We start from the raw sequence: 19,280 nt of genomic DNA on the forward strand, positions 1-19,280 counted from the left end.
AAGAGAGAGAGAGACAGACAGACAGACGTACACCTTTGATCCCAGCACTCAGGAAACAGCAGAAAATCTGAGTTCAAAGCCAACCTGGTCTACACAGGGCACTCCAGGCTGATCAGAAAAAACACAGTGAGACCTGTCTATCTCCCACAGAGTTGTTCAGCCGGTGGTCTTATACTTAAGGGAGAAGCTACCCTAGTTTCCTGCCAGCGCCTTTTGGCGGTCTGAGACACCGTTCTTCTAGAAATGTTATTGGAATTACCTCTAGTTATTTCCTTAGTCATAAAATCATTTTCTTCTTGCATCTAATTTATTAAGTCTTGATTTGGAAATGGAAAATATTTAAAAAATAATAAGGGCTAGAGAGACACCTCAGTGGGTGAGAATAACTGCTGCCGAGTCTGAGAACATACTGTGGAGAGAACTCAAATCCCACATGTAGTCTTGACTTCTACATGTGCACACCACTCCTGTGTAAACACACAATATAAAATTGTAAGTCAAGATAATTTTGGAAGCCCTGGATGGGTAAAGAAAGCAAAAGAACCTCGACAAAACCAAGACCTTTAGCATAAATAAAGGCTTTATTGGTTAGTTTGGATGAATGACAGACTGGCATGAGCTCAATGCATTGTTTCACTTACAACCCTTAGGATGACATACAAAGCTAAGCTTATTGGCAATGGGCAATTTGAAGGGAGTGGAAAGGACCTGAAGACTTCTGAAGGTTATTAACAAAGCTACCGGGACCGAAACCAACGTCCAAGGAGCAAATCCAGGATGGAAAAGGGATCATCAAGAGCTGAAGATCTTTCAGAAACTGGATCTGAGGAAGAAACCACACATATTGACAGAATAAACAAGACAGAGGAAAAGTATCAGTAAGTAGGCATAGCCTTTCCCCAAGGAGTTAAGAGGTGGGCCTTTCGGAGTCACTCTTAACGTACCACTGCTGGAACTGTCATGTGCTTCGTGGTGGGTCACTGTGGTCTCGTTCCGTCCCTCACTGTCCACCACAGTGCGGCGCTCCTCCACGGCCTGCAAGAAGGTCCGCATATCCACAACACCACTGTTGAGTCCTTCTTTTCAGAGCATTTTCTTTTTTTTTTTTTTTTGGTTTTTCGAGACAGGGTTTCTCTGTAGTTTTGGAGCCTGTCCTGGAACTAGCTCTTGTAGACCAGGCTGGTCTCGAACTCACAGAGATCCGCCTGCCTCTGCCTCCCGAGTGCTGGGATTAAAGGCATGCGCCACCACCGCCCGGCTCAGAGCATTTTCTAACCAGTTTTTTAACTCTTCTCTCTCAACTCACCCCATCTGGCTTAGTGATCTTGGTCACAGAGATGCTCCTGAAATAGGGTTTGGGCTGGGGTTGGAGAAGTGGACCGAGACCCTCCTGGGAAACCTGGGAGTCAAGATCTGAAAAGGCAGAGAGATAACAGCCGGGAGAGAGTGGGAGGAGGAGGCTCCTGAGAGAGCTGGAGGCAGAGGACATGGAAGTGTGCCCTCTCGCCAGACTCACCGTTGTCCTCTCTGGCTCTAGAACGGGGGGTGACAGGCCATATATCATCCAGCTGCAGAAGAATCCACACAGAGTTGGTAAAACTTGAAGGGTCAGAGGCCCAGACTCCTCCTAAGTTCCCAAACCCCAAACACTTCCATCTGGGCAGCATACGTTCACACACCTTCAGCAGTTCCATACGGACTTCTACCAACTGACTTCATGAAATACTTTCCTGCACCTTGCATCTTTAAGATCTTTTTTTTCAAGACAGAATTTCTCATCCTGGAACATACTTGATAGACCAGGCTGGCTTCGAACAAACACAGATCTGCCTGCCTCCACCTCCCTGGTGCTGGGATCAAAGGTGTGCACCACCATGTCCAACTCAAAATTCCTTTTTTTTTTTTAATATTTATTTATTATGTATACAATATTCTGTCTGTGTGCATGTCTGCAGGCCAGAAGAGGGCACCAGACCTCATTACAGATGGTTGTGAGCCACCATGTGGTTGCTGGGAATTGAACTCAGGACCTTTGGAAGAGCAGGCAATGCTCTTAACCACTGAGCTATCTCTCCAGCCCCCAACTCGAAATCCTTTTCCTCTCTTCCGTTCTTCTTCTTTCCTTCCTTCCTCCCTCCCTCCCTCCTTTCTTTCGTGTGTGTGTGTGTGTGTCTGTGTGTTTGTTTTCGAGGCAGGTTTTTTTTCTGTGTAGACCAGGATGGCCTTGAACTCACAGAAACTGGCTTGACTCTGTCTCAAGAGTGCTAGGATTAAAGGCATGCAATATCATGCCCAGCATCAAGACCCCTTTTTAACCAAGAATTAAAGAATTAAAACTAGTAATTAAAAAAAAAAAAAAAAAAACAGAGTCAGGTTCAAGGCCAGCCTGGTCTATAGAGTGAATTTCAGAACAGCCAGAATGACACGGAGAAACCTGTCTGGGGGGGGGGAGGGGGAATGGGCAGAATATTTCCATTTCCCCTTTGTATTCTATTCTCCCCTACCGCAAAAAGAAAATGGAAGCAACAGGCTGGAAAGATGGTCTCCATAGGTTACAGGCTGGAAAGATGGTCTCCATAGGTTAAGAACATTTGCTATTCTTCTACAGGATACCAGGCAGCTCAGAGCTCCAGGGGATTCAACACCTCATAATGCAGGCATCTTCACCCACACGGTACACAGAAGTTCACACAGGCACACATACACAAAATAAATAAAGCTTTTTCTTTTTTCATTTTTCGAGACAGGGTTCTTCAGTAGTTATGACTCCAGTTCTGGAACTCCCTCTGCAGACCAGGCTAGCCTAAAACTCAGAATTACGCCTGCCTCCGCCTTCTGAGAGCTGGGATTAAAGGCGTGCACCACCACCACCCAGCAAAAAAAACAAATCTTCAAAACAACAAACAGCAACAAAAAACCAAACTAACAAACATAAAGGTAGGCACATCCCTGAGTTTGAGTCCAGCATAATCTACACAGCAAGTTCCAGGATAGCTAAGGCTACAGAGAGACCCTGTCTCAAAATACATATATGTACTTACATACATACATATATACATACATAAAATAAAAGAGAGGGTAGGGAACACTCTTGCAGGAAACCACAGTTTATAGCTCCCAGTACCAGTATGGTGGCTCACAACCATCATAACTTGAGTTCCAGGGTATTCAATGCCCTCTTCTGACCTCTGTGAGCACCAGGCATATGTGGTACAAAGACAAACAAGCTGGCAAAACACTCATACGTATAAAACAAAATAAATAAGCCTCAGGCTAGGTGTGCTAGCACATTTTAACGAAGAGGCAGAGGCCAGTCTCTAAAGTTGAGGCCAGTCTAGTCTACACAGTGGGTCCCAAGACTCAAAACAAAAAGCCAACAAAGAAGAAAATTCAGATAAATGCACTAATTAAAGGAGCTAGAATTCCAACTCAGATTCCAGGAAAGGGTCTAGTCACTGCACTTTAGGTGCAGACGAGTACTCACCCAATGAAAAGGTCCCTGAGACCCCCAATCTGGAGCTGGTTTGGGGGATTCAGGTCTTGCATGACTCTCCAAGACCCCCTCAAAGATCCTGGGTTGGTGACTATCAGGGTACTTAAGCATTGAGTCCCGCAGCGTCTGCCCTTCCCGCAGTCTCTCACTAGGTGTTTCTGAGTCGGGACCTGGAAGTTCTGCAGAAAGTTGGGAGGTGATACTGGGATAGGAAAGCACTTAAGACACATTAAACCTTTGTGAAATCAGCTTTTGCACTCTCCATCCCCAACTACTGGGTCTGTATTTCACCCAGTAACCCAGTAAGTTCTCCCTCAGGGAAATCTACACACCAGGAGAGTGGGAAGGCAAGGTCCAGGCCCCCATCTCGCTGAAGATGCTATTGAAATCTCGTACTAGATCATCAAAGCCAAAGTTGTCGTGGAATCGCATCCCTCCTCCTGGGCTGAAGCTGAAACCGAATTCCTCCGGAGGCTGAGAACCATCAAACCTATAGCTCCCTCGACCCCACGTGCCTCTGTCTTCCTCCTCTTCGTCGTCATCATCGTCATCATCTCGAGTCATCCCTCCAAAAAAGGGATCTCTGTGGCTGCGAGTGGAGGCAGACAAGCCTGTCTAAGAAATAAAATCAACCCAAGGCCAGCAAAATGGGACAAGGGTAAGGGTCTAGGCAGTTGAAGAAAAACACCGGAGGGCTGGCTTCCAAGTCAAAACAACGCTGATGAATCTATTCGGGTTTTGTGTGTTTCTAATTAGAGCCTATCCCAACCTCCCGACATCTCGCAAACGCCTCCCTGGTTTTTCTTCAGTGTCCCACTGCCCACTCCTTTGGCCCAAGGTCCTGCTCACTTGCTCATTGTCCTCTTCCCCAGACCCCCATTGTCTTCTCCGCCCAGGTCCCTGTTGCATCACCCCACACTGGAGACTGGCACTGTTCCTCTCTTCAGAACCGCTTTGGTCACTGTGGCGAGGCGAGTACTCAAGGTAGAGATTTTTATCCTCACAGCAGGAGTTGAAGGGGGCGGGGAAGGAAGCTTTCCAAAAATACGGTGAAGGGGTCAAACATCCCCAAAGAACGCCCCTCCCTCATGTTCAGCCCAGAACTATGCTCACCTCCGAGGTCCACGAAAGCCGAAAAAGCCCCGGAAAAGGTCAAAGAAGCTCATTACCGTAGGGGCACTAGAAACTTTAAACTTCTGCAGGACATGAGCGAACACCCTGTCAGATACAGCTCGGGCTCAGCTGTCGCTGCCGGAAACCAAGACTGCGAGGCGGCATTGTCGTAAAAAGGCCGTAACACGGAGGAGGAAGAGGCGGGGTTGACGGCGCTCCTCAGACGCGAAGCTTCTTTCTCATAAGCCACCTTTCAGTTTTGAGTGAAGGTGGGCATGTGGAATCCCTAAGGCCCAAGATCGCATTCCTTCTAGGTGATTCTTCTTCCTGCCCATCTGCCAGGTCCCAACGGATGTTTCTGTTACTCTTTATGGTTCCGAGTAAGCCGCCAGAGGGAGCAGCCTGTCCCGAGCCCTGCCTCAGAAAACACCCCCACTTTGTGTTTCTAGACTGATGTTAAGTGACGTCCAACACTATTTGTTGAGCAGTGTTTTACCAAGCTCCTTCCAGAGCGATTTCCTTACTGCTCAACAGAGAAGAGGAAGGATATCAAGAACCTCTTGAGCTAGTAGGGAATTAGTTTTGGCCATAAAAAATTATTTTAAACGTGTTTATTCGACACACGGTTTCTCTGCGTGGCCCTGGCTGTTGGGAACTCTTTAGACCAGACTGGCCTCAAACTTAAGAGATCTGCCTGCTCTGCCTCCCTCACGCCTAGGCACTCTTTTAAACTTGAAAACAGACTGCAACCAACAAGGTAGGATTTCTACTAGGCAGGGAAGAGAAACTACTGAAGCACCCCCAAAAGGAAAGGAACAAAGAGTGTGTAAGACTCGGCACTACAGAGGCAGGCGGAACTATATGCGGCCTGGTGTACACAATTTCATGCCAGACTGAGTTACCTAGCGAGACCCTCACTCAAACACACACCCTCCCCACCCAAGCCAGGAGGATACTTGCAGTTTGCGAAGTCCGAGGCAGAATCTCTTGAATCCTTGGCAATATGAGTTTCAGGCTCTTATAAAGGAAATAAAACTCCCTTTCCCATGTAATTGAAGTTCCAAACGTTTTACCACACCATGCCCTCACCCCAGGTCTTGCTCTCCATCATCCACCCCTTTCCCAGAAACTGGGCATTTCTAAGCCACGTAAAATAGGCAAGGCAGACAGACCTCTGAAATTGAGACCAGCCTGGTCTCCATACAAGTTAGAGGTCAGTCAGGGTTACACAGTAAGACTGTCTGAAAAACAAAGTTCAGACAAGTACTGTAGTCTACCTCTATAGAGAAAAGGGCCTAAGCTTGAGTCGTGCCAGTCAGCAGCTACTGTTGGCTTCACACTGCAGCATCCTTTAAAAGCACGCTCGGGTTCCCAGTCCTTTCTCCTTTAAATGTTCTTACTCCTCCCGCTTCACTTCCTGAAACTTGCTGTAGATGAGACAGTTTCTAGGAGAAATGAAGATTTGTAGTGGTTCTTTCCAGTCACAGGGTATGAAAGGGAATCCCCTTAAGGGCAAAATGCTAGCACATTAAGGTGAGAGTTCTTAAAGGGAAAGATTTCACTTTATTCCACAGCCTTCGAGCCTGCTAGAGAGGCCCAGTTGGTACGATAATACTTATTCACCAAGCTGGTCATCGACGAGAGTGAGGATATCCTAGACGGAGCAAGAATGGGCAGAGGCTGAAGGTAGAGGTTTGGTTTTTTTTCTCCTTTTTTTTTTTATATATATATGTATATATATACAAGACACATTAATCCATTAAGTTTGAGGACACAGTACAAAAAAAACACTTCAACTAATTCATATGACAATGCTGTTCATATTTATGACGCCATTTTTTGTGTGTTGTTTGGTTTTCCTAATAATAAAGGAGAAGACTTAGGGCCGTTGGGCTGATATATATTTGGGGGGTACCTCCCTACCTCATCCATACACCACCAGGGTGAACAGGAAGAAGTGAAGGAAAGGCAGGGCCCAGAGCAAAGTTTCATAATCTTGAATGCAAAGAGGAAGGGGGTGGGGTGGGGAGAGAAAATACAAATCCTATAATACATACAACAGGGTGGGATGGTATAGGAATGGGACAGACATGAAGCTGAGGTGTGGGATGGGCCGCTGGGGTGTGGAGCAGCGGAATCGCCCCACATTCTTTTCTCTCTTTGATGCTGTTTCCATAGTTTCCAGGCTGAGAAGCCCTCTCAGAAGATGGGACCGGGAGAAGAGGGTCAGGGCCTCAGTTGGCCCCCCAGCTGTAGCTGTTGTAGGCAGACTTGTTGGTCTGGGGCTTCTGCGGGATGGAGCTGGTCTGGCTACGTTGCCCGCTGCCCGTCTGCAGGGATGGGAGGGTTATGGGGGAGGAGAAAGGTGTCTAGTTAGTGGGACCAAACTGTAACATCTTGACGTGGAAATGTGTAAAATAGTTCTACTCTCTCACTTCCTTTACTTAGAGCCGACTATGAAGCCAACATTTCAAGCATAGAAAATTGATTCTACATAGCTTCTTTTACAAGGCGACATTTTTCTTTTTAACCTTAAGGTACAGGAAAAATGAAAAGTGGACAAGAACACTTTGGAGATAATATGGTGAGTTGGTTCCATTTCTGTCAGTTGTCTTCCCCACTACCTATTGTCCTGGTCTAAACAAGGCAACTATGAGAATTCTGGCCTTTTTGAAGTGAGTGATCACAAGATGATTACATTCTCACTCATCTCTGTGAATGCCTCAATATGGAAAGCTTTATCTTTGAGAGCAAGAAAGTTGCCCAGCCACCTATGTTGGAGTTCTTAAGTGGTCTCTTTTACCACCATTCAGATCCACCCACCACCACACATTAATTAATGTGAAACCAATCAAACAAAGGAAAGACCTGAGGCACCAGGCTCCAGATGCTGCCCCTAGAATCTTTTCCATTGTGATAACCAAGTGTTTTCCAGAGTTGGGGAAGGATAGAAAGATAAAGAGGGTGTTGAAGAGGGAAGGAAGAGAGGATGGGGAGGCCAGAGAGCTTAGCATAGTGTTTCTGTTTGTGTATCCCGATTTGTGATTGGGTAGGCTTTTCAAGTTATCTGAGGCTGTGGAGGTGAAATGGGGACTAAAAAGAAGTTGGTTCAAGCATATTATCATTCAGTTTCATTACCTGCTCCTCCTGCTGGCGCTGGCAACAGAGAATCATCTGCAAATATGGTAGCTGAGGCAGAACCAGGATATATGGAAAATAAAGGGACAAACTTTTGACAATAGAACTCCACCATTAGAAGGGAAAGCTATAATGTCAGGGAAGGGAGAAGGCTGGGAGAGGTTACAAGGGAAGGTGTGACCCAGGTCTGACAGGATGAGGACAACTGTGCCACGGGAGGTGGAGAAAGGTACCAAAGGAACTGGGCAAAAGGGTTTCAATCTGGCCCATTCTCTCATGTTTCCTTTGCCAACTGCTCATGTTATGTGCGCTTGTGTCTGTATGTGCTGTGCCCCTGGCTGGCACTGGGAGGGCTGGGTGAAGGTGGTGGTAAGGAAGGGTAAGAAAAGGAAAAGGGAGGCAGTTTTAAGGGATAGGAAGGAAGATGAAGGGAAAGGAGAGAGGGGGAAGGGCTATTACCTGGCCATCCTGCTGTAGGTGATGATGAAGGATCTGAGAATGTGGCTGCTGATGGGGGGTCAGAATATGCATAAAGGGGGCAGGTGGGTAGGCAGCAGCTGTGGCAGGATTGATGGGCCCTCCACTTCCTAGGGCTGAAGGCAAGTTGAAGGAGGCAGCAGGAGTACCGGAATGAAACCCTTGTTTCTCAAAGGACTGCTATCCCAGGAGAACAGGAGGAGAAAGAGTAAAAGGATCATCAGAAAAACTTACTCAGCCCAAGTACCTCTATCCTCAAGAAAGCAGCATGGTCAGAAACAATAGCACACCTCAAGTCAAACATTCAAAAGTCTTAGTCCTAGCTCTTCTTTTTTTCATAGCTCCACGATCCTAGGCTAACTAACCACTCAGCCTCAGTTTCCTCAAAATAAAAGAGATAAATCAGGCAATGGTGGTGCAAACCTTTAATCCAGTACTCAGGAGGCAGAAGCAGGAGAATCTGAGTTCAAAGCCAGCCTAGTCTACAGAGGGAGTTTCTGGACAGCCAAGAACAACTAAAGCTACACAGAGAAAGTCTGCCTCAAAATAAACAAATACAGAGAGAGAGAGAGGGGGGGGGGGGGAGAGAGCGCTACTACTGACCTCTTGTCACAAGGATCAAGCAGAAAGATGACTGTCAAAGCACCCATAAAATCTTACATTAGTCAGGCATGACACTGCACACCTTAAATTATTTGGGAAGCAGATGAATCTCTGCAGTTTGAGACTAGCCTGATCTACACAGTGACTTCCAGGCTAGCCAGGACGAAGGAATAAAACCCTTCCTCAAAATAAATAAATAAAAATAAAATTGTACATTCCTGCCTCTGTGGCTTAGCATAAATTAAAACTTTGTAGATATCTCTGAAGAAATGAATAAAAAACTGAAGAGATATCTTGAGTATGAAAGGTTCTGGGACATAAAAATGAAAACAGACATACCTATAGATAACTCAGTAACAAACTACTCACTTCATTTCCACTCATGGTTATGAACTTACAAAGAATGAAACTAACTAGTTTCCCTTCATTTCCATATTTATTCTCTTGCAAAGTTATGAAAATACTGAGTGGGTAGGTCAAGGGGCCAAGACCATTTGCACAGTAAATAAATGACATTAAATTACAATTTACAACATTTGACCTTCCTATGACATTTCTCATAAAGTCCTAAAGAAACTGAAGTCTACAGATAACTCATTTAGAAAAGGTAGAATGGGTTTCAGACACCTCTCCTGAGGGTTGTTCTAACTACAACTCCACCTCCATCTCTTTCTACTTTCATCCACACCAGGCACCTACCTGGGTTTTGGAGTACACAGAACCCGAGATATCTGGCACGCCCGTGTTACTGGAGGTGACTGATACACCTAGGGGAGGAGGAAACGGAGAGGATTAGCTGTCTGCTATCAGCCTAGTCTCTGTTCCTAGGAAACGTGATGTCTGCAGCCTTTCTAGCTATGGCACTGCAAAAGAATTTTGGTATGTTTTTTCCACCATTACATCAGCTCTGAGATGTTAGAATTCATAACATAAATGCTGCCTAAGAGTTCTTTTGCCCTTTCTAGATAATATGTGTGGAATACATGTGTGAACCTCTTTTTGATGGGAGCACAAGGGGTATGAGCAAAATTTCAGTAGCATGATTTTAAAGCAAAAGGTTATTATAAATTTAATGTCCGCGGTGAATCAGTCTACTCAAACTCCACTTGGTTTTGGCTCTTACTGTTCTACATGACACTTCGGGGCTCAAAATCCTTAAACCTACATTGTTAAGTATTAGGGACAGTTCAATGCAGAGGCCCCAGTGCTTATTCTCAGAGCCTCAATTCACTTCATGAACCTCACTTCTCTGGTCGTACGAATACTAGGCTTATATCCGTGTGACTTAAAGGGCTTGCACAAGATGAATTTCTAGTTCTATAATTCTAGTGGTATGAGGGTGGAGCGGACACCTATATGAAACATAGATGCAATGTCATTTTCATTACTTCAGCTTGCTCACAAATAAGTTTTAATCCATATCTAACTCATGTTTCCTGTTGAAAATTTCCCTGCCACCACAGTTTAAAGTAGCCTATAGTAGTATAATCCATCTTAATTTGTTCTCAGGCTAAAATAAACATACTACTACACTCTTCCTTCCTAACAGTATTGGTCAATGAATCAAGAAGACAGAAGCCATGAGATAATCTAGCATGTCACCAGAGACATTTTAAACAAATGTGGAAAATAAGTTAAACTAGAAATTCACAATTGAAAAAGAAAACATTAGCGCCTATAAAAATAGAAATTATTAGCTCCTGTAAAAATAAAAAAGGAAATCAGAAAACTACATCTTATGCTTTTAGAGTCTTGCCTCCAGAAGTACATTATTCTTTTATTTGAGAAGCACTCTGACGGAGCTTTGTTTGGCTTTTTTTTTTTTTTAAAGAAGCGATATGTTAATAATAAAATCACAAGGAACCTTCCATTCACTCCATACAAATTCTAGAAACTCAAATTCTCCTAACCAATGCCTAAAAGAAAGGCACCCTTTAGGAGTTAAGCTCACAATCACGTTAGAAGATTTAGCCAGTGATTACGTGCTTCTCTAGCTAGCACAAGGATCAGGGTTTGACCACCAGCACCGAGAAAAAAATTAACGTTAAACCCTACCATATCCTAAGTCCAGATAGTACCCTTCAAAAGGAACAAATACAATTCTAGGGGAAGAAAAAGAAGCATAAAAATAAAGCATGAAAAAAATACTTCCTTATCTCCAAAGCCCTAACTGCATACTTCGAAGGCACAAAGTAAACAAAGGGAACAGTATATCAAACTCTTTCGGAGGTAGCAGAGATTTTTCTTCTTTTCAAACCCCAGATGCCTAGCTGAGAGAACAATGGGTTGCAGGCATAACTTTAAGTTCAGATATGGAAAGGACTAATGCTAGTGAGGTTTGATGGGGAAGGGAAATGAGCCAGGTTACAGAATATTTTCAAGACAAAACCAAAGAGACAATGAGTTATCTTTAATAGATAAGTGCCTACAGCTGACTTGGTTACTCTCTTGCCAAGAGAAGCTAGGGTATTTACACAGGGTGGGAGAAACTACTTAACTGGAGCCACGCTGGGTGGTAAGGAGAAATTAGGTTCTAGCAAGCTCCTACCTTGTTAATTTTTACATAAAAAGTTTAGTTCAAGTTTTCAACTGTATAGAAGAACCAGAAATGCAACAGGGAAAAAGAGAATCCTGTATAGTGGCTAAAATAGCCTCTATGTAAGTATTAGAAAACCTAAAAAATAGCAGGCTTTGATTTCCCTATTTTTACTAGCTATTACAGAGATCCTCAGACTAAAGTTTTGCTCTCCTTCCCATCCCACATGTCCTACCTACCCCAATTACCCAACAGTGATAAAAAAAAAAATTACAAAACAATGTAGGTGGTAGGCAGAAGAAAAAAAAACCCATTTCTTACTTAGCGTGGCAGCAACTTGGAAAACTGGTTAAACTCCATAGGACCAGAGGGGTAAGGAACTGTACTAAAGGAAAGTTGAGTATATGGTCTCTGATTAACCAAGGGTGGTTGTCTAATTGTTCAAACTTCTGCTATAAAGCAACAGCTGATGGTGTACTGGTTAGTGAGTGCATGGAGGACAAACTTCCCAACAGGATGTCTGACCAAACATCTCTCACATAGCTTTGGCTACATACACTAGTAAAAAGAAGACTAAAAATTCACAATCTCTGAAAAGCCATCAAAGGACCACGAACAGTGTTCCAGGCTAGCACAGTTTCCACAAAGCCCGAGCCATCAACTAAGTGATCACTAATAACCTGATGAGATATTAATCAGTCAACGTTGAGAACCAGATGTAGAAATTAAGCCTTGGATGATACTTCCCTAACAACAGCTTTAGCCTTTCACTATGACGTGACACTAACTTCTTGTCCCTTGCCCTCAGCTTGAGTCAGAGGCAAGGGGAGGATCTACATGAAAAAGTAAAGACATAAAAGCATGGGAAATCAGTTTTGTTGTTTTTATTTGTAATAGCTTTACCAACCAATCAACAGGCTGGAGACGGGCTGTTTTAACTATACTGAAACACTAACAGCTCTTTGGCTGTACTAGGGACTGACTGAAAAGACCGCCCTCCACCCTTTATCCACAATACAGCATTGGCTCCTAGTGTCCAGAAAGACATGCACGGAAAGAACGCAGAGTTAGCTAAAGAAATACCACAGTTTATTGAAGACTACAAATATTGTTTGTTACAAGTTGGAACTACATGCCTTCCAGAAATCAAAAGCAACAGCAGGCGTGTGCATCGATGCTTCGGGGGGTGCTGCACCACTCGACCTCGAAATGGGTAAGACAGGGTCAGACACATGGGGGGGGAAGGGAGATGGGGAGGGGGCAAGTTCAAAAGCCCAGAAGGTATCCACCAACTCATTTCCCCAAGCCACGCAGGCCATGGCCTCAGCTCAGCAGGCTCTCCTCAGTGGTCTGGTTTCTGAAACAAGACTTCAGTGCAAATTTATACACACACACAAAACATAGCCCCCAGGCTTGGACCAAATTAGCTCTCAGCCGTCCAGAAATGCTTGTAAGGGGGTGGATATTTTCTTCCTAAAAGGAATCAAATACATAAAAATAAATGAATTTAGAGGTTGATGAGGAGCAGAATGACAAGAGCCCTCTGTTGGGGGTTGGCAACTGGGGGTTCTCGAAAAGCTGCTATAGCAGATTTCTGAAATTTTAAGGTAGGTAAGAAGCTAAGAGTTTCAAAATCAGATTCCAATCTGATTCTGGACCACTTAGTACTTAAATCTAATGGTAAATTTGGGAGGTGAAGCCATTCTAAGTCAAAAAGCTTTTATCTCTATACTCAACCAAAGATTAGGGTAGGCCTTGGTCATTAAGAAAAGTTGCCATAAGGAGTATGGGCATTAAATCTCAGAGGTTCCTCAAGATTTTGAAAATGTGTATCATGACCCAGTTTTATAGGTCACAGTTCAAACCTCTATCTGTCTATTAATACCTAAGCCTATTTGTTGTCTTCTGTGCTCAGTTCTCTAATTACTATAAAGCTTGGCTATTTACCCACAGAGTCCACAGAAGAATGAAGAACACTTATTGGTAACTCTAAATCCCATAGAACTGTAACCAGGATGCAAGCTTTTAAAGACAACCCTCAAGTCCAACCCATTAGCAACTGCAGCAATCACCTCCCCAGATTCACCCGAAAGTCATTAAGAAAATTACATGGAATTCTTTCCAGTCCTCTCAGGTATGGTATATACCCCAGTGCTCAACAGTAGCAAAGACTGCTACAAATTAGAGGCAAGCCTGGGCTACATAGAGACCTTGTCTCAAAAGCAAAACAAAACAAGAAAACAAACAAGACAGATGTGATGGTGCACACTCTTAGTCCCAGCACTCTAGAGACAGAGTGGATTCCAGGCCAACCTAGTCTACATACTGAGAGTCAGGACAGATAGGGCTACATAAAGAGACCCTGTTTCAAAAAAACAAAAACAAAATCACATTTTAAAAACCCATAAAGTGGGACGGGAAAAAAAAACCCATAAAGTTAGGCTGGGCGGTGGTGGCACACGTCTTTAATCCTAGCACTCAGGAGGCAGAGGTAGGTGGATCTCTGGGAGTTCGAGACCAGCCTGGTCTACAAGAGCTAGTTCCAGGACAGGCTCCAAAGCCACAGAGAAACCCTGTCTCGAGAAAAGGAAAACAAACAAACAAACAAACAAAAAAAAAAAAACCACCTAAAGTTTAAAAAACCTACAAAAGCAAAATTTTCTCTTCATCTCCATCGTCCAAAAGAAAAGCAACAATGTCAGTTAGAGAAGCAAGGGCTAGGCTACATGTGTCCATAAAATCCCTACACTACTTCCCTGCTATCAGATGTGCGACAGGTCTGTGCAAGAAGACTAGCTAAACAAATGAAGAAGAAACCTAAGGGTTCAAGTCTCACTCCAAAGAGTAGTCAGTCGTGTCTACTCATTTTTCTCCACATTGTATGTAGATCTTCTAGCTAGGGAATTAAAAAAGGAAGTCATGTAACAAAATTAGTACTACAAACTCATGCCAAACCTATCATACATAGTCCGTTAGCTAGAAAGATAGCTAAACCTTCTCTTCAGTACTCTTCCACTCTTGGTGCCATGCATACTACCATTTTCCCCAGTGATATTTCAGTGAAATCTTGGGGCCCCTGCCATTTTTCACTCAAACTCAGATTAGCCGTTTGAGCATTCCCACTGTGAATAGTGGACACATGCCTGCCCTAGTACAAGCTCTTTGTTGGTACTGTTCTTGGACCTCTAAGACAACCAAACAATTAACAATCATGTGGAGGGTTAGCTTATCTCAATGACCCACTTTCAAATACCAAGTCTTTCTCCCACCTAGTAATATCCCACACAGACCACTGAACAAGGGCCAAAGGGAACTTACCAGTGTTGTATCCGTGAGACCCATATCCACTTGGCTGTTGGAAAGGGGTGGCCGAGGCATTCACACTGACATTCACACCATGCTGCTTGGAAGAGGTAGGAGCCACCTGAAGAACAAAAGGACAGAAAAAGAATGAAACAGCAACAGACAATATCTGTCTCACTTGTTCTACTCCAAAGATTGGACATTTAGATAGTTATTATCCTAAAGTATGTTGGCCAGCGGTTGATCCTTACTGATTGTGGTTGAATGAGAAATGCTTGAGAAGGTTATAGAATCTTCAGGAGGTGGAGCCTTACTGAGGGAAGAACATGAGTGGGATAGGATCTGAGAGTGGATCCCATGTTCCTGTTCTCTCCACCTCCTATTCCTGGCACCACGCCATTATGGACTCTCCCCAAAACTTAACTTTTTCTTGTGTGAGTACTTTTGGTCATGTTATTTTAAAATGACAACAAAAAAATAACTAGAACACTAATGTCTTCAGAACTGACCTGAGCAGTTAAGAGATAGTTTGTAGGGGGAAAAAAAAAAGACAATGGTAGCAGAGAAAGGAGGAGGTAGCTAAGATATAATGTATCACAATCCTCCTCTGGCTAACTCTAAGATCAGGTAATCCTTGTTCCAATTAAAATCCCACACCCCTTCTTCCTAAACCAGAAATAGGCCAAAAGTACAAGTTGTTCCTCATTTATTACTAAGGGGTCATTTAGCCTTGAAAGCAGTTAGAATGATGCCCAGAAGTGGGATCCTTCGCAACAAGACCAGTCAGTTTACTCACAGGGAACACAGCAGGCCCATACTGGAAGGTGCTGGGGAGGCCCGGGACCCCTGTATAGTATGGCAGGCTGGTGTAACTGTAGCCAGGAGGCAGCGCCGGGTTCAGGAATGTCTGCTGCGTGGTGTGATGAGTCTGCGTCTGGTTCTGTTGGGGTTGGGCCAAGGTTGTGGCTGGGGCTGGGGAGGAGGCATCCCCGCGGCCGAACTTGGTGAGGTCACCTAAGAAAAGAAGGGCTGGCTGCATACTCTATAATGTGCAAAGGGATCCCCAAATGAAAAATCCCCATCTTCCCCTGCCAACTTGTTTTCTTTAATCTCCATCCCATCCTTTTCCTACACCTTGCTTCTCCAAGGGCTTGAAGGACAACAATAGTTAAGGGAAGATGAGAAGACAATGATCAGTTATACATAAACAAAAAGCTAAGGACTAGCAAGGCAATGAGAGTACCACTGTACATAGGGCAAAGTGGCACAAGGGAATCAGAAGAGCAGTTCAATCAAACTTCCTAGAAAAAGGTGGAGACTAACAGATACCCCACCCCCACAAAAATCACACTTCTGCTAAAAATCTTAATTATGGAACTCTTCTTGCTACTAAACACATTTCTATCTACACATCTCCCTGTATTCAGCTCTATTCCAATCCTACCAGAATAAGGGTTGCTGGCCAGGCTACCATCCCTCCCAGTAAGTGGAGTGGTGGGTGTGGGAAACGGGATACTGTAGTAATCCTAGAACCAAAATAAAAGAGTAGAGATTAAATTCCACTCATTCCCCAGCATGGAAACCACAAGAGGAAGCAAGAGAATGTTTGAGTACTGCAATTTATCACGTTACTGATTAAACAGGTTAGTGATCACATGAACACCAATTAATCTTGCATACACTGTCCCCCCTGCCTGGCCATGAGTAAGAGTCAGACAAGGTCTACGGATATGCTTGTTGGAATACACATCAAGGTCTAGCAGGACAAACATGGTTTAACCTTACACAGATCCTTCTGGCTAATTTTGAGAAAACAGGTTCTTCTTTCTGCCCAAAATGCTTAAGCTGAGTGTGGGGCCAGAGAAATTGGCTTAGTAGGTAAGAGTGCTTGCTACTTTGACCTCCAGCATCTATGAAAAAGCCATGGCTATGATCATGGACATGCCCGTAATACTAACATGGATGGTACATGGATGGGTCAGAACAGAAAGCAGGATATACAAAAGATCCTCCTCTGGCACCTGCATGCACATATACTCTTAAAAAGGTGATGCACAGGCAAGTGGCTCTCTAGAGTTTTTTGAAATCAGCCTCTACATAACAAGTTCTAGGCCAGCTAAGGCTATATAGTCCTAACTACAGAGAATGAATGCTGGGAATAAAAGCATGTGCCAGCACACCCAGCCTACTGTCGAAAAACAAAAGCTGCATGTGGTGGTGCTCCCGTAATTCCAGCATTTGAAGATTTGGAAGGCTGAAGCAGGACAATCACCAAGGCCAGACTAAACTACATAACCTACAGTGAGATTCTGTCTCAAAACAACAAAGCTGGATCTGTTAACACAAGCCTGTAATTTAACTACTTGGAGACACAGTCAAGTCTAGAGCTCAACACCAGCCTGAGCAATTTAGTGAAACTAAAGGCTCCGAAATATAGTATTTGTCAAAATACAAGAGGCCCTAGGTATGATCCCAAGAACTACAAAAAATCTTAAGACATTAAAAATATCCTGACCATCTGAATAAGCTGGTTAGAGCTCCCACTAAATTCCAATTACTCTTGTAAACTGCCTAAGACAATAAATGCTTAAAGTACCCCATTCTGGGGATTCTGGGAAAGTCGTTAGTAAAAAAGAAAAAGAGATGACACAGAGAAACAAAAAAATGAAGAAAAGCCAGGGAGGTTGGGTGTGGTGGTGAATGCCTTTGAGTCCAATACTCCATATACACAGCTAGGACTACGTAGAAAGATCTTGACTCAACACCAAAAACAAAAAAGCCAGGGGTAATGATAGATGTCAGTGACAGTCCTAGATACTTGGGAAATAGAGGCAGGAGAACACGAGGTCCAGTAGTTTGAGGCTAGCCTGAAAAACAGGGTGAGATACTCTTCCATTATTAAAATGAAACAGGAGGAATACAGTTCAGCAGTATTCAGCCTAACACACGTAAAGTATTACTTTCAATCATAAGGGAATCAAACAATTAAAAAAAAGCAGAACAGAAAATTGATGTTGACATAAAGTATGCTAATAGTTTTATTAGTCCATCTGAGCTGCAGCTATGTAGCATGTATTTTAATTCAAATTACCAGTGTGTATGTATATATATGGTAAAGTATATGGGGAAAAAGACTGAGAAAAGGCTAGGATATTGAACATCAGAAAATTCATTTATCAATTTTGTTTGGCTTTTTTTTTCCCCCCAAAGAAAGGAGCTAATGTAGTCAAGCTGGCCTTGAACTCACTATATAGGCAAGCCATGTTTTGAACTCCCAGTTTTCCTGCCTCCACTTCTCATATGCTGGGATTACAGACAAGAGCCACAACTGATTTTAACATTAATTTTAATGTCTTTTGCTGGGCAGTAATGGCATATGCTTTGACTCGCACTCAGGAGGCAGAGGCAGGCAGATCTCTGTGAGTTTGAGGCCAGCCTGGTCTAGGGTGTAAGTTCCAGGACAGGGTAGTCTATATAGTGAAAACCGATCTCAAAAATCCGTAAGTTTAGTGTTCTTTTTCCAGATTTCAATCCCGCATACTCACCAATGGAAATCTTGTCTGGAGCATTTGTAAATCATCATAGCCATATACTTGTGGCTGCAAGAAAGACATTTAACAACATTAAGAGGAACTAGTCATGATGGCATAGTAAAAGACAAGAAAAAATTTAAAATAACATTCTCATTCTCAAGACAGATTATTTCCTTCTGTTTTCTTTATGTGGAAAGCAATAAAGTACAAAGAGATTAAATGATTCATGAAAGGTCTTAAAGCATCCCTTAAACTACATGCTATATATATGTAATGACTAGACTGTCATTAGGGAACTGGTAAGAATTAATAGATTTAAGTACCTGAACAGCGGATTTTTTAGCTTTTTATTTCTATTGAGCAAGTACTATCTCTGGCAGACCTTAAAGCTTAGACTGAAATTTATCTTTTCTAGGACTCACATTTTTTGTTTATTTACCCATATTTCCAGTAAACGTTAAAAAGTATGCCAAAAAAAAATTTTTTTAATAGTTAAGAGCACTGGCTACTCTTCCAGGACCCAGGTTTGATTCCCAGAACCCACAAAGTGGTGTACATTCATCTGTAATACAAGTTCCAGGGAATCCAATGACCTTTTTCTGGCCTCCAGAAGAAAAAGTACCAAGTACACACATAGGAACATAAATACACCCAGGCAAAACATTCATACAAATAAAAATAAACAGACACACAGACACAAACACACTTAAGTATGCAGTGTGGGACTGGAGAGATGGCTCAGTAATTAAGAGCAATAATTGCTCTTCTAGAGGATCTGAGTTCAGTTCCCAGCACCAGCATTACTATGAGTAACTCCTAGTTACAAGGGACCAGATGCTCTCTTTTAACCTCCATAAGTATCTACCTCTGCATGGCACACATATACAAATGTAAGCAAAACATTTATACACCTTAAAAAATGTTTTAAAAGTATACAATGAAGGGGTTAAGTTAAAAGCGCTGTTTGCACTTTCAGAGGTGCTGAGTTCAATTCCGAGCAACCATGTAGTTGCTTACAACTACATTAGAGCTCTACAATGAGATTTGTCATATAGGCATATATGCAAACAGAGCCCTCATATAC

The 19,280-nt window shown here is 43.3% G+C and overlaps 2 protein-coding genes and 1 non-coding gene across 31 annotated transcripts in view; all 3 read right to left on the reverse strand.

Moving 5' to 3' along the window:
• Positions 1-558: 558 nt before the first annotated feature.
• Positions 559-4,879, reverse strand: Hax1 (HCLS1 associated protein X-1). 2 transcript variants are annotated; one of them, XM_057794101.1, is made up of 8 exons: positions 4,607-4,879; positions 4,343-4,454; positions 3,826-4,082; positions 3,485-3,672; positions 1,517-1,568; positions 1,307-1,413; positions 945-1,035; positions 559-823 (listed from the first exon to the last, which is right to left on the reverse strand). In XM_057794101.1, the coding sequence occupies exons 2-8, from the start codon at positions 4,348-4,350 to the stop codon at positions 738-740; spliced, it is 789 nt and encodes a 262-aa protein (XP_057650084.1). In that variant the 5' UTR covers positions 4,351-4,454; positions 4,607-4,879; the 3' UTR covers positions 559-737. The 2 variants fall into 2 exon arrangements, with proteins under 2 accessions (XP_057650084.1, XP_057650083.1); XM_057794100.1 differs by lacking the exon at positions 4,343-4,454 and having other exon boundaries at positions 4,607-4,873.
• Positions 4,880-5,813: 934 nt separating this feature from the next.
• Positions 5,814-19,280, reverse strand: part of Ubap2l (ubiquitin associated protein 2 like) — a 59,003-nt gene continuing 45,536 nt past the window's right edge. For 7 of the 28 annotated variants that reach the window (XM_057794074.1, XM_057794073.1, XM_057794075.1 and 4 more), the window contains 8 exons: positions 18,209-18,262; positions 16,108-16,189; positions 15,460-15,677; positions 14,679-14,784; positions 9,524-9,591; positions 8,204-8,401; positions 7,745-7,795; positions 6,304-6,936 (listed from right to left, as the gene is read on the reverse strand). In XM_057794074.1, the coding sequence (XP_057650057.1) occupies positions 6,841-6,936; positions 7,745-7,795; positions 8,204-8,401; positions 9,524-9,591; positions 14,679-14,784; positions 15,460-15,677; positions 16,108-16,189; positions 18,209-18,262 (873 nt within the window). In that variant the 3' untranslated portion in view covers positions 6,304-6,840. Of the gene's footprint in view, positions 6,261-6,302; positions 6,937-7,744; positions 7,796-8,203; positions 8,402-9,523; positions 9,592-12,427; positions 12,834-14,678; positions 14,785-15,459; positions 15,678-16,107; positions 16,190-18,208; positions 18,263-19,280 lie in introns of those variants that run through there. The other 21 variants (XM_057794088.1, XM_057794079.1, XM_057794090.1 and 18 more) reach the window with 15 other exon arrangements.
• On the reverse strand, positions 16,264-16,399 carry LOC130890261 (small nucleolar RNA SNORA58). The gene has a single exon (XR_009058707.1). It is a non-coding gene; the product is annotated as a small nucleolar RNA SNORA58 (small nucleolar RNA).

Source organism: Chionomys nivalis, chromosome 18 (genome assembly GCF_950005125.1).
Source record: "Chionomys nivalis chromosome 18, mChiNiv1.1, whole genome shotgun sequence".
In the NCBI taxonomy this organism is placed as follows: Eukaryota; Metazoa; Chordata; class Mammalia; order Rodentia; family Cricetidae; genus Chionomys; species Chionomys nivalis.

Excerpts from the sequence above, each read along its gene's own strand:
- Hax1 (XM_057794100.1), bottom strand. The coding sequence starts at position 4,659 with ATGAGCTTCTTTGACCTTTTCCGGGGCTTTTTCGGCTTTCGTGGACCT. Across the intron at positions 4,083-4,606 it reads GGCTTTCGTGGACCTCGGAG|CCACAGAGATCCCTTTTTTG; the intron begins GTGAGCATAGTT and ends CTCCACTCGCAG. Across the intron at positions 1,414-1,516 it reads TAGAGCCAGAGAGGACAACG|ATCTTGACTCCCAGGTTTCC; the intron begins GTGAGTCTGGCG and ends CTGCCTTTTCAG.